The sequence below is a fragment of the Colossoma macropomum genome, unplaced genomic scaffold (assembly GCF_904425465.1).
Source record: "Colossoma macropomum unplaced genomic scaffold, Colossoma_macropomum, whole genome shotgun sequence".
Lineage (NCBI taxonomy): Eukaryota > Metazoa > Chordata > Actinopteri > Characiformes > Serrasalmidae > Colossoma > Colossoma macropomum.
This window is the reverse complement of record NW_023494788.1, coordinates 32,919,051-32,932,505: the sequence shown is the minus strand read 5'-3', so window position 1 is coordinate 32,932,505 and position 13,455 is coordinate 32,919,051. Positions and strand designations below refer to the sequence as shown.

At 38.6% G+C, this 13,455-nt stretch overlaps 1 protein-coding gene across 1 annotated transcript; it reads left to right on the top strand.

The window, feature by feature from the left end:
- Positions 1-1,131: 1,131 nt before the first annotated feature.
- On the top strand, positions 1,132-10,398 carry LOC118806332 (sodium/hydrogen exchanger 2-like). Its single transcript, XM_036567744.1, has 12 exons — positions 1,132-1,372; positions 1,914-2,377; positions 2,530-2,780; positions 5,200-5,417; positions 5,857-6,053; positions 6,184-6,273; positions 7,526-7,596; positions 8,224-8,376; positions 9,000-9,096; positions 9,582-9,710; positions 10,063-10,111; positions 10,208-10,398. The coding sequence occupies exons 1-12, from the start codon at positions 1,132-1,134 to the stop codon at positions 10,396-10,398; spliced, it is 2,151 nt and encodes a 716-aa protein (XP_036423637.1).
- Positions 10,399-13,455: the final 3,057 nt, after the last annotated feature.

The window sequence follows — 13,455 nt, the reverse complement described above, 5'->3', positions numbered from 1 at the left end:
CAGTTATGTACACTGCAATTGTGTCTTTTAAATAGAATGTAGAAGTTCTATTAATAGCATCATTTAAGGCAAGAAAAGATACTACTAAATGCTGATAATGAGCTAAACTCATAATGCAGGTGTTCATTATCCAGTTACTAAATACATAAACACCAATCAATAGAATTGTTAATTACTTTGTTTACATAACACATGGTCCACAAATGTTAACTAATTTAGTAAAAATATTATATATGTGTATATGTATATATATATATATACATATAGAGAGAGAGAGAGAGAGAGAGAGAGAAAACCACGAACAATCAAAGAACCATGTGCATGCTTTAATGAAATGGTTCTTCAGGAGGGTTCTTCCATTGTGACTATGTCAAGCATTGTTTTTACTGAAGAACCCTTTTTTAGAGAGTGTAGCATCCAGTAGACCATATAATATATTATTTTAGTTAACCACTTAAATTGTCAGAATTTTATTACATACTTCTATAACCTAAGAATAGTTCAGCTAGTTTGCATTGAAGCCCCTGTAGTTGCTGACTAATAATCCTCAGTATGTAATAAGCCTGGGATTTTAAGGGGCTACATAAACAACATAAAAAAGATGAATTAGGAAATAAATAGGAAAATTATTGTTTCAAGATTTTTCAAATGACATAAGATAAAGACAACGTTGTTTGATGTATACTCCACAAAAAAGAAGCCGTGTGTCTGCCACCTGCTGCTATATTATGGTACTGTACTTAAAATAGTCCAATGACACCAAATAATGAAAATGTCATCATCTGCTTACCTTTTCCTGTTGCTACTTTCCTTTAGATTAGCAAATGTGAAACAGTCTTTCTGGCAGAATAATGTGCCTGAAAATCAAGTCATATTACTTTAAATCCACACTGGTCTTTTCTGTCCTGGTCTTATTGATGAGGCTCCCCCTTAAAAGTCTCTTACAGCTGGTTGGATTCCACTGCTAGCTCAGGGATTCCTGTGCACATTAGTGGTTGAGTGCATCCAGCCAGTGCTGGTGGAGGGTGGGGCGTGGAAGGACGGCCAGACAGACATATACACACGCATGCCCCGTCCTGCTCTCCCTTGCTCCCCTGGCCAGGCTGTAGCATGCTAAAACTCTGGATGCCCATGACTTTGACTTACATCCACCTTCTCCTACTACTACTGGACCCTTCATCTGCTCTAATGTCCACTCAAGATCCTCCACCTTCACTGGGGAACCACAGCATGGACAAAAATTATATGGATGAAGCGGAGGGCCACTCCACTGTGCCTATAGCTTTCAGAGTCTTCAGTGTGGACTACCACCATGTGCAAGCTCCCTTTGAGATTGTGCTGTGGATCATGTTGGCATCATTGGCTAAACTAGGTGAGAATTTGAAAGATCTTTTGTAACAGATACTACCAGACGGAAAAGCATGTGTTGGTTCTCCTTCAAATCCAAGCCTTGTTCACTCAGTTCTAATGCTATGACTCATTTGGGTGCCCTTTGATCATGGATGCATTCTCTGATAATATGCTTAAAATGTTCCTGGACAGCAAAGAGATGCTATTTTAGAATACTTTACCAAGTTTGAAGGGGTATCTACTTATGATTAAAGCAAGAACTAAGATATGTGGAATAGGTAAGGAGTCACCACCAAGCATGTGTTGTGAATAATGAATACAATTTTCAAAGCTGAGCACACAAGCATTACAGGCAAAATGAGCCTCTATGGTACTTGTTGGCTGACTCAATCACTTTAGTATCTCCCGAAACATCCATATCCATTTCCTAATGGCAATAAACCAAAAGAAGCTATTTCAGTGTAATGGAAAATGATGCCACAATACAAGACTGCTTAAATAAAAACACTGGAACTGTCCATAACAAGGCTAAAGTTTTAAAGATATGGTGGTATTTTTCCCAGGGTTCCACTGGTCTGGCCGGATACCTGCCGTGGTTCCTGAGAGCTGTCTGCTAATTATGGTGGGCCTACTGGTTGGAGGAGTCATCTACGGGGTCCGCCACACTGCACCACCTGTCCTGAGTGCTGAAGCTTTCTTCCTCTATCTGCTCCCACCTATTGTTCTGGATGCTGGTTACTTCCTACCAGGTCGCCTCTTCTTTGAAAACCTGGGCACCATCCTGTGGTATGCTGTGCTGGGCACGCTGTGGAATGTGCTGGGTATTGGGCTTTCGCTGTACGGGTTGTGCCAGCTTGGTGGCTGGGGCCTGGAGGAGGTCAGCCTGCTCCACTTCCTGCTATTTGGTAGTCTGATTGCTGCTGTGGACCCGGTGGCGGTGCTCTCAGTGTTTGAGGAGATCCATGTCAATGAGCAGCTTCACATCCTGGTGTTTGGAGAATCACTGCTTAATGATGCAGTCACTGTGGTAAGAATGGAAACTTCATTTCCCACTCTTAACATCTACTGGGGTTTTGCTTTTAATTGTGGATCAGGGTGAACAATATAAACTGTTCTTATAAACTTATGTTTTTACCTCCAACGGACTAGTTTGTCTGAACTTCCACCATTGTTCTGCAGGTGCTGTATAAGCTGTTTGAGTCCTTCCTACGCATGCCCTCTGTTTCTGGTGTGGACGTGCTGGCAGGAGGGTGTCAATTTGTGGTGGTGGGCTTGGGAGGCCTGTGTGTGGGCCTGTTCTTTGGGCTGGTTGCTGCCCTCACCACTCGTTTCACTGCCAGAGCCCAGGTCATTGCCCCACTCTTCGTCTTCCTCTACAGCTACCTGTCCTACCTCACCTCAGAAATGCTTCACTTCTCTGGCATCATGGCGTGAGTACAGCTACACCTCTGACCCAAAAATACAGCCATTCAAGGGGAACAGTGTGTCAGGTTCCACATCTTTCATTCTGTCCACTGGAGTTCTCCAGAAGGTCCTGCAATGTGTTATAAAAACAAAGCAGCATTTAAGAAAAACTAACTAAAATGAGGTAATTCTACTTACATCTGTTCTTCAATTCTACTATCTCTACAGGCTCCTAAACTTTGTATTCATACATACACACATAAACACATACATACATTTATAAAAGGCAATGATTTACCCTCTTGAACACTCACAAATATGGAATCTGAACAGGTAGCAGTTAGCTTGCTAGCTAATTTGACTAAACTTCTTAACGGCAAAGCTAACAGCCAAGCTGCGCCCTGCACGGCTGTTTTTTGCTGAGTGCTCTGGGTGCCCCACATTGAAAAAAGAGCAACAGGAAGCCTATGTTATGAGCATGCTGACCAGTCACATTAGAGGTAAAGTAGGGCTTCAGTGATAGTTGTAATGGAACGGGGATTAGCAACCACAGTCCTTCAGGGATTCACACCATGATATAAACAAAAAGCAGTTTTTTAGTTTTAGTTGTAGCTTTTTGTCTTAGCTTGTTTTTGCTAGCAGCACCATGTTTTCTAGTTAATAGCAGTAATTAAACTTTTTGCCTGTACATATCTTGATTCCTGAAATGAAAAAGTACATTGTATGTCAAATACATTCAATAAATTTGTCACTAAATATTACTCAGTATTATCACTTCACACACAATTCCATGCATGTGTGCAGTTGTCCAAAACTAGAATTCATGGCATACAAAAACATTTCAAAATAACAGACTATGGGTATTTTGGTAAGGAAGTGTGACTGAACATGGCACAGACTGTAGCTTTTCAGACTGTTTCAGGATATGGTTAACCAATGTCTGACTTCCTCATATTGCGTCAAACTACTGCATGAACATTTTTGTCAATTCTTTCTTTGTTGTGTGAACTTAAAGTGGAGTTCTCATTTCAATGTAGGCTAAGAGTCCATTAAGTTCTTCTTCAGTCAATTGATGATAATCTGGTCACTTCCCTAAGTCTGGGAAAACCCTTAAAGACACTCTGCACTGTGAATGGGCCATCTGCACTCAGTAAAAATACACAAACACAGCCCATACAAGCTGATACAAGACTAGCCTTCATTTTAAGAAGAGAAAATCTGTCAAAATTTCTTCTTCAGAACCTTCAAACATTTACTTGGAAAGGAAAGGCAGAAATCTAGCTTTAGACCAGTGTTTCTGAACTTCATTGGATACTTTCATATTGGCCTGTCTGTAATGCTAAGTGCAACAGCACCTCAAAAAATTACAGCTCAGAATTTCTGATTGGAGAATTGCGTGTATTGCAGAAGTAGACAAAAGCTGGCAGTGTTGCTAAGTAGTATTTACAATAGTCTAAAACAATGTTTGCCAGCTTCAATGCTGGAGGCTCCAACTGTACTTAACTGTCCTGTGTTTTTTCTACTAACGATCAAGTCTTTGAACTGAATCAACTGTGCTGGAACAGGAAAAAGCTCCAAGACTGGAGCTGGAAACCACTGTAAGTCATACTTTGCAGTACTGCCACCTTTTCATCTACTTCTGTAATGCACACAATGCTCCACTTAGAAATTTTGAGCTGCCATTTGAAGAAGTAACACAGGTTAATATTAAGGTTTCTAAGGTTTTACAGGGGCAGAAAATACTTGAGTATTTGTACTTCTTTGTACATTCCTGCACTTAAGTCTTATTTTGGAAGGTTTGTATTTTTTTATTAATATGTATTAATAAATCTGAAAACTTACTTATTACTCAATTATTATTCCAAGAAGGAAAAAAATTATTTTCATTTTGACCATCAGGAAAATGAAGGCCAGAAGTTTTTTTTCAGTTGAGTTCTTGTGTATTTGAATAGTTTTTATTAAAACATCCAAATTCATATTATTGAAAAATTAAATATCACATTCGCCCACAACTACACCAATTTGTCTTCAGCGGAGGACTATTACCACCGATTAGTCACCCCACAACAGAACACCAAATAAAGAAAAGTATTTATGATCATTTAAATGTCTTTGTTAAAACGTTTACTAATTATGTTTTTAAATGTTTAATTGTCGATACATTTTTACTTTCACCAAAGCATATTTTTGCCTCCACTGAGTAAGATTCTGACACAGTACCCATACTTTCACTTAAGTACAGATTCTCTGTGCTTTTTCCACCGGTGTACAGATGTACAGATGTTATAATATACATATATATATCATATGTTAGCTGTATTTCCATACAAACCTGTCTCAAATGTTTTCAAAGACTATACTTCTAAAAGAAAGAAGTTAAAGCTTAAAACACAGGCATAAGATAAAACAGGACCCTCTGAGAGATCTGTGCTGTCTTGCCTTTAGCATTGTGACCTGTGCCGTAACTATGAAGCAGTATGTGGAGGCCAACGTCTCTGAGAAGTCCAACACTACCATCAAGTACTTCCTGAAGATGTGGAGTAGCGTGAGTGAGACCCTCATCTTCATCTTCCTGGGTGTGTCCACAATCCAGGATGTCCACATGTGGAGCTGGCCCTTCGTCTCCTCTACACTCTTCCTTTGTCTGCTCTGGAGAGCACTTGGTAAGTGTGTATCACAGAACCTATTTACACTTAATGCCTCTTATGCTGATCGGACAGCTATCTGATTGTCAAAAGGTGTAAATGGAACCAAGGCGTATTGGAGACAGATTGCTATCCAATCAAAAGGACCACTTCAGGAGGTGGTTTGAATCATTGTAGATGCATATTTATGAGGCCAGGTTTAAACTGAATGTGGATAAAATGTCTCTGGACATTCCTCGAAAATGAGAAGCCTGAACTTACAAGTAAGCAGAATCATACAACTCTAAATAGAACACTGCTTTATAAGACCTCTGAGGCAATAATGATGTGCTGACTCTTTACAAGCCCAATGTTGGGATTATGCAGCTCAATGCATTATTAATTAAATTACAGATTCCCTTACTTATCTATTCTTCCATCATCTTTAGGCCTGTGTTCTCCCTGCTCCACTCCTCAGGTGTGCTCCTTCTTACAGCAGTGGTCAACAAACTTCGCCGCAATGCTGTGACCTTCCGAGACCAATTCATCATTGCCTATGGTGGCCTGAGAGGGGCAATCTGTTTTTCTTTGGTCTTTCTCATTGAAGACTTTCCCAAGAAAAGGCTTTTCATCACCACCACCATCGTAGTCATTCTGTTCACCGTGTTTGTGCAGGTTAATCAATGCACACAAGATCTCTTGCTGTCCAAGATATACATCAAAGGCTACTAGCTACAAGCAAGATAAGTGCCTCAATGGTCGTCTGAATCAATCAATCAATACCTCTCCATTATGTGTGCTTCAGGGTATGACCATCAAGCCTCTGGTAGAGCTACTTGATGTAAAAAGGAAGAAGAGAGTTCTGCCCACAGTGAGTGAGGAGATCCACTGCAGGGTGAGTAATTAGATCAGTGGTCATCAACTCTGATCCTGAAGATCTACCTTCCTGTGGAGTCCAGTTCCATCCACAGTCTGCCTAGAAGTGGACCCTCAGGGCCTTCTCAACCGAGGGCCTAATGTGTCAGATTGACCACCAACATAAATGGTCGGAAAAAAGCAGAAATTGGACGGAATCGTCCAATCACAATTTGATTTACCACGGATGGGCAAAAGTATCAGTTTAGGCCTTCTAGAATTCCTAAATAAGTCACTGACTGTGAGTATGAAGTAGTAGCCTGTAAAAACTGTGGCAGCTCTGTGCCAGGGCACTTTACTGAACTGATATGAGGCAAAGAATATGTTCATATCTCTGTTACAAGCTTTAAATGTCTGCATTTAATCTGGAACAGCCAAAAAATGTTCATGTGAGTCGCAGTTAGCTTAACATACTACTAGAATCACATAGAAGCACTTTTTCCTAATTTTTGACCAAGCTTTGACATTTACTTCCTGAAGTGAGTTCCTAGCTCTAATAGTCATGGTTTGCCACTGAATCCACCATGCCTGCTCCAGCTAATTAACTTCTTCAGAAGTCCTTGTTTGGCTGGATCGCATATTAGATCCATGTTGGAACAAAACTCTGAAGGTAGATCTCCAGGAGGCAAGTTGGTCAGCACTACATTAAAGCAGTGCTGACATCTCAGCAAATGTCATGTCTTAAAACAAATGCAGACAACAATGACATTCAGTTTTATTGTGAGAAACTGTCATTTTAGTAACAAAGAGGACTGACAGTCTCTTAAAAAGATAAGAAATATCCATCAGGTTACCAAAATTCAATGCGTGTTCGGACCTTAAATAAATGTATGTTCAAAGTTGAATGTTAAATGATAAATGATGTTAAAGGTTCTACAGTGGTTGAAGGTTAAATAATTGCTGACATAGGCCCAGTTCCTACATTTTTATCCGCAAGCACAGATAAATAGTGAATATAATATCAGCCTCTAAGAGCTCCACATATAAAAACACAAGGTCCTTTTTAAACATCTGCTTTGAATAAACATCTAGGTTGCCATTATAGCTGGCTGGGGAGAAACTCTGCCAATAAAAGAGCCTTTAACTCAAAAGATGTCCCAAGCTGTCATGGCTTGCAAATGTAATTTGAAACATTAAGTCACTTGCCAAAATATTAGAATTGTACTTTGACTAAAAGGATAACCTTAGCATATATTTCCCTTATTAATGCTAATATGTCATTCTCTTCACAGCTCCTGGATCACCTGTTGTCAGGGATCGAAGATGTTGTTGGTTACTGGGGACAGCATTACTGGAAAGACAAGTATTATGTTTTATGTACCCCTTAATTTGTTTGAGAAATGCTAACAGGGATGGACCTATAATTGAGCATAATAATGTCCTGAAGGAGAATACTAATCTGATCGCCATGTTTATCATGGTGAAGCTTCAAGTTTCCTTGCATAGGTACAAACTGTCCAGCAGGGGGCAGTGCAGCTCTTCATATTGGGATATGTCTCAAATTATTCAAATTGTGTTGAATATTTTTTGTGAATCTAAAATTTAAATGGTGTGTGCTGATGTAGTTTTGTAGTAGTCATACAGTGTGCAAAAGACTCAACGCAAAAGCTTAGATTAATTTTACATAATAATGGTATATACACATGTTTGCTAACTTATTAGGTTCATGCATCTTGTGCCTAAATTTAGTGGCTTTGTAGACATCCAGTTACCATCCATCAATGGAAAGGGACACCCATAGGATCACCACTATTATATTAGTGGTGGACCAGTAATACTGATATGGCAGCGGCACCTTAGCATGTGTTGCGCTGATGTGAGTTTATTAGGTGCAGCAACGTATGTGGGATTTTTTTAAAACATTGTTACAGTACAGGTGGGTTTACTAAAAGCATTACTTTGCAACAGCTTTTTGCCTGGACATCCCCAGGTTTGAACATTTTAACACAAAGTACCTGAAGAGATTCCTGATTCGAGAGGACAAGCAGCCCAAGTCCAGCATTGTGCGACTCTACCAGGAACTGGAACGTCGAGAACAGATGGGAGAGGATGATGAGGGCAAAAGAGAGAGATCGCTTGCAACGTGAGAGAATCTCCAACACACATGGAGGATGAATAAATATACTGATATACAGTACTGAGCAAAAGTCAGAGAACATCCTTCATTTATCTAGTTTCCAGTAAAAATGGCTATTAAGTACTTCATAATTTTTTTTTCTAGGAAATATTTCTGAAAAGATTAAAGATAATACACTTGCAGAGAGAAGAGGAAAGGAGGAAAATAAGTTTCTAAAACTGGAAACTGGAAATTTACAGTAAAAAGCTAAAACTGTAGATGAGATGTAGAATAAGGTTTTATGGACTGATGAGTCTAAATATGTAATTAGGATTCTAAGACTGAACTTTGAAGAAATGGAAAAAAATCTGTGCAGATTCCTAAGAAGTGATTGAAAGCAAGTCTCCAAAAAAGAATGGAAGCTGTAATAAAAGCAAAAGGAGGACACATTAAACACTGAAAAAAGATATTATATGTAGTTGTTGGGGCTTCTGTGCAATTTTCTGTTAAATAAATATTTTCTGATTGGAAATGAAATAAATGAAGTGCGGTCACCAACAACTGCACTGTATTGTAGATGCATGCAACTATGAAAGAACTCTATAAAGCACTTCCATAAGCTCCTAACTGCTATGACTTCTTTATGGCAGTGAGGAAAATCAAATCCAGAGTAGATCACTATTGCCAGAGGAGATGGACAGCATAAGACGGATTTTATCCACAAACCTGCGCAACTTCAACAACAAGGTATGACAGTGAGATGTAGAGTTTTAGAGTTTGGGCTGTGTGCATGTATAATTCAGAAAGTATAACTATATATAAAAATGATGTGTACGAAACATTATCGAAGTCTGCTTTATCACCATATTAACACATTTTGTGTCACAAGAATACAGCATATCTCTTATGCAGACTGTGTAATGAGAATATATCTAACCCTAAAGGCCTGTTTGTGGGCCACCACTTTAATTCCTCAGTCTTATAACAATTGTATCTGTATCATATAATATTTTAGTCGTTACCAAGTGATTACTGAGTGATAGTTACTCAAACATTAATAACTAAATAAAAAACCTGGGATTTGAGGGGTTGAAGTCTGAACATTATACCTGGGTTAAAGCAGATACAGCTCACTGGTTGTGTTAGAATTACCTTAACACTGGATTTTGTACTCCTTGTTTGACTATTTAAGAGAAGTATGGCTGCATAACACTGTGACTGTGTTTCCGTAGCACATTACAGCCTACAGCAGACATACTCTGCACCAGGACTTCACAGTTGATGCCAGTAGGAAAGCGTGTCTGCGGCGGCATCAGAGTCTGGGAGAGAGACACAGCTCCACGCAAACACATGGCAGCCAGGTTCATTTAAACAGTTGATATTCTAGCCAGTCATAGTATACACTCTTAAATATAGGGGTCCTATATATATATGGTTAAAATTAGCCATATAAATGTTATAGCTTATTTTCACTTAGAAAATAAACAAAAAATATTATATTGTATTATATTATATTATATTATATTATATATAAGAAGGTAGTGTGATCAGAAGTGGGAGGTAATTATAACAGCTAACATGACCTTACATTTGTTATGCTAGTATTTTTGATCATGCTATTCTTTGTCTTTATTACATTATTCACACATTGTTATTTGGAGGAATATTACATGACTTGGAGCTGACCATCCTATGTGATTGTGCTTTAATCAGTGGGATGATGCAGACAGCCAGGGCGCATGCCTCTCCAGGCCATTAACAGGTAAACCTGCTCCTTACCAAATTCTGTTAATTCCTTCAGAGTTATGCAGTACATTAATGTGCACTAACTGTTCGAGTGTTCTTCACCTTCCAACAGTGGGTCAGAGCCCCAGGTCAGCGCACAGAGATCCCCACAGCACAAGAGAGGTCAGTCTGAATGGACCAGTGAGAGTGACCTTTGAAGGACTGGCCAGTCATTCATCCACATATCTACAAGGCCAAGACTCCAACACTGCCAGACTGCCTAAGAAACTCAGCTTTGCTTTTGAGAATGAAAAAGAGAAATAGTTATCCTCACAACAGAACTCTTGCACATATCCTCACATTAATATGACATATACATTAGTATTTCAACCATAGTCATAACATTAAAATTGATTACTATAAAACCTGAAGTGACCTTCTTTTGGAAAATGATGGCACAAAAATAACCTGGTAATGGCTGGAGAGTTTTCTGTAATTTTACATATGTCAGTGCTTTTCCATATATCAAGTGTTGTGAACCATTACTTTTGAAACTTGTTTTTGAAGTTAGGCACAACTTTTCTGGCAGACTAAATCTATTCATCAACTTGCCAGTTAAGTTCCCAAAACATAAACTGTGCATCCAAAAGATCACTCCAAAATGTGGCCACATTCAAATCACCATCTGCATGTCAGTGTTGTCTGTGACCACAGAGTATAGAGGGGTGGGGTTGCTGGACATGCATATGATTAAAATTCATTAAATAAAATTGCTGTGCTTGAGTTACTAATATTTTTTGGGAGCTTTTTTTATTTAACAGATGAAAAGAGGGCTCACATGCTTTACTTAGTACATATAAATACTAAAATAAAATCTTGTATATAATGCACATATATATATATAATGTCATGTGTATATATATGACAAGCATCGTCCATTAATCTATTCAAAATCTCTGACTATTACATCCTGTGTTGTTTGTATCCTGGTTTAAGCCAAGATCCTTAAAGAAATACCCAAGCTCTATCCAGAGCCAGTTCCACCTAAAAAGCAACATAAGGGGCTTCTTAAGGTCCCAGGGCCACCAGGACGCCCCCTGACACCTTTTAGGTAATGTACTGACAACTTTTAAAAGTAACTGTAAGTTACCATGTTGAATGTTGTATATTGTATATTGTGTAACATGACACTAGATTGGGGGGGGGGGTTATATAAGATTTATGTGTATAAATTAAACATAAATATACTTATATTTATGTTTAATTTATACACATATATTTTATATAATCTTAAATAAACATTCCTAGGTTAGGTATACTAACTTTGTTTATTTAACATTAGCAAACCAGTTAGCTTGCTATCTGTTGCCATGACAGTATTCCATCAAACAGACAGCTGAACTATGAATAGGACACACCAAATAAGTTCTTAACATTGCTAAAATTAAAAAAAGATAGATTGAGGCCTCAGGAAAAATTCTCTACAAGGTGTAGGTCTGGGGTGGTGCCTTGGCTGGTGGTCTCCAACCCTGGTTCTGGAGAGAGACCTTTCTGCAGAGCCTAGCTCCAACCACAATCTGACACACCTACTCCAGCTAATCAACCAGCTACTTCCCAATTCCCTGACTGGCTGGATCAGATATATTAGAACTAAGAAAGGAGTGGGGCAACTTGTTGGATACAGGTTGGAACTAAACTCTGCAGGAACGTAGCTTTCCAGGACCAGGGCTGGAGACCACTGGCCTTGGCCACATGAGTGCCACCCCCCAAAAAATTCTGCTGAGGTCCCCAAAATGCTAGAGCCAGCCCTGTCTCTATCTATTGCATATGATTGGTTACAGCAGAGAGCTGCTTAAATGCATTTTCCTGTTATCAGAAAAAGAACTGAAAACCAATGGACTCAAAACACACTAATAATAGAAGCCAATAAGCATTTTCCAAAGCCACAAGTGTTTTGACTTCTTTTTCTTTATTTCTAAAAATTGTTGTGTGCGGTAATTGGTTGGGTCATTCTCACAAAACTGCTTCAAACCATGTCCATAAATATTTGAGTTTCATAATTATAACAAAGATAAACTATATTCATATAATTTAGTAGTTCAATTAGAGTTCTACATGAAACAGCAAAAAACATTAAAGATTTTCAAATCTAACTGCATTGCAAAAATGAGAATTTGGTCACTTAAGCCGGAAAATGTTACTAAAAATGTTTTTAAAATCAATGAAATAACGCAGGGGTCATCGATTCTGCACAGTCTGGTGATTTCTTTGCTCAAACACAGGAAAACCTGATGATTAACTGATGAGTTGAATCAGGTTAGAACAGGACAATCATGAAACTGTGCTGGACTCTCTATTTTCACCCCTTGTGAAATAACTAGACAATTGCAGTCCATTTAATTCAGTAAGCTTGAATCAGCACTGTGCTCACACCAAGAGACAAAAGGCTACACTGACCCTAACTTCACTTTTACTTAGAGCTCAGTTGTGTCCATGTTCTGGAAAAATTACACAGAGTTCATAACACTCAAATGCATCATCACGTCTTCTTCATGCCCTTTTGTGTCCATGCGCAGCAGGATGAGCAATGTCAGGAAGACTGGGGAGCAATTGACATGCACTGGCTAATTTATTTTCTGCTTTCCGTCCAAGAGTAACACTGAGGAGCTAAATAGCTTTGATCAATAAACAGTGCCCACTGCATTCCAGAGCCAGTATGCTTCCCAGAGACTGGTGGTCTAGCACAAGACATACTGAACACAAATGCACACAAACCACAGCACTCTGAAGATAAGACACTGTGTAATGCCTTATAAAGGCCTACAACCATTTATAATATAATGTTGACTGACTGTAGGCTTCTAACAGTTAAAACTTTTTTTTTGCTGTTATTTTGATATATTATTTACATAATTATACAGAAATTAAAAGTACATTCCATTACATTCTATACAGAGGTTCAAGTTCACTCTTATGACTTTTTTCCATTTGTTTTTTGTTGGGGAAATGTTTTCTTTCTGCAAAACAAGACAGTAATTACTTTTATTCAAATTTGAATTACAATAAAATCACTCTACTTACAAATGTAAGCATCAGTTGAAGGTTTATAATCTGACATAATGTCTACTTGTTTCAGGTATAAGTGAGAAGTAATTAACATTAAATTACAACATGCTGTTCTTATAATGATGAAAAAGGTAACGTCTAGTCTAATCTGTAAATTACGTCTACAGATGTAAACTTGACTCAAAACGTTCAGTACTCCACACCCTTCTTTGAGTCTGAAATGCTTGCAGCCCACCTAGGGTAACCCACACCAAAGTGTGGCCTAGTCTGCTTCTCCCATCTCCTAAAATAGCCAGCCCCCCCTTTTCACCCCTC

Bases quoted from the DNA above. Each gene is read 5' to 3' on its own strand.
- LOC118806332 (XM_036567744.1), top strand. From the start codon at position 1,132: ATGACTTTGACTTACATCCACCTTCTCCTACTACTACTGGACCCTTCA. The intron at 1,373-1,913 runs GTGAGAATTTGA...TATTTTTCCCAG, and splicing joins GGCATCATTGGCTAAACTAG to GGTTCCACTGGTCTGGCCGG. The intron at 9,097-9,581 runs GTATGACAGTGA...GTGTTTCCGTAG, and splicing joins TGCGCAACTTCAACAACAAG to CACATTACAGCCTACAGCAG.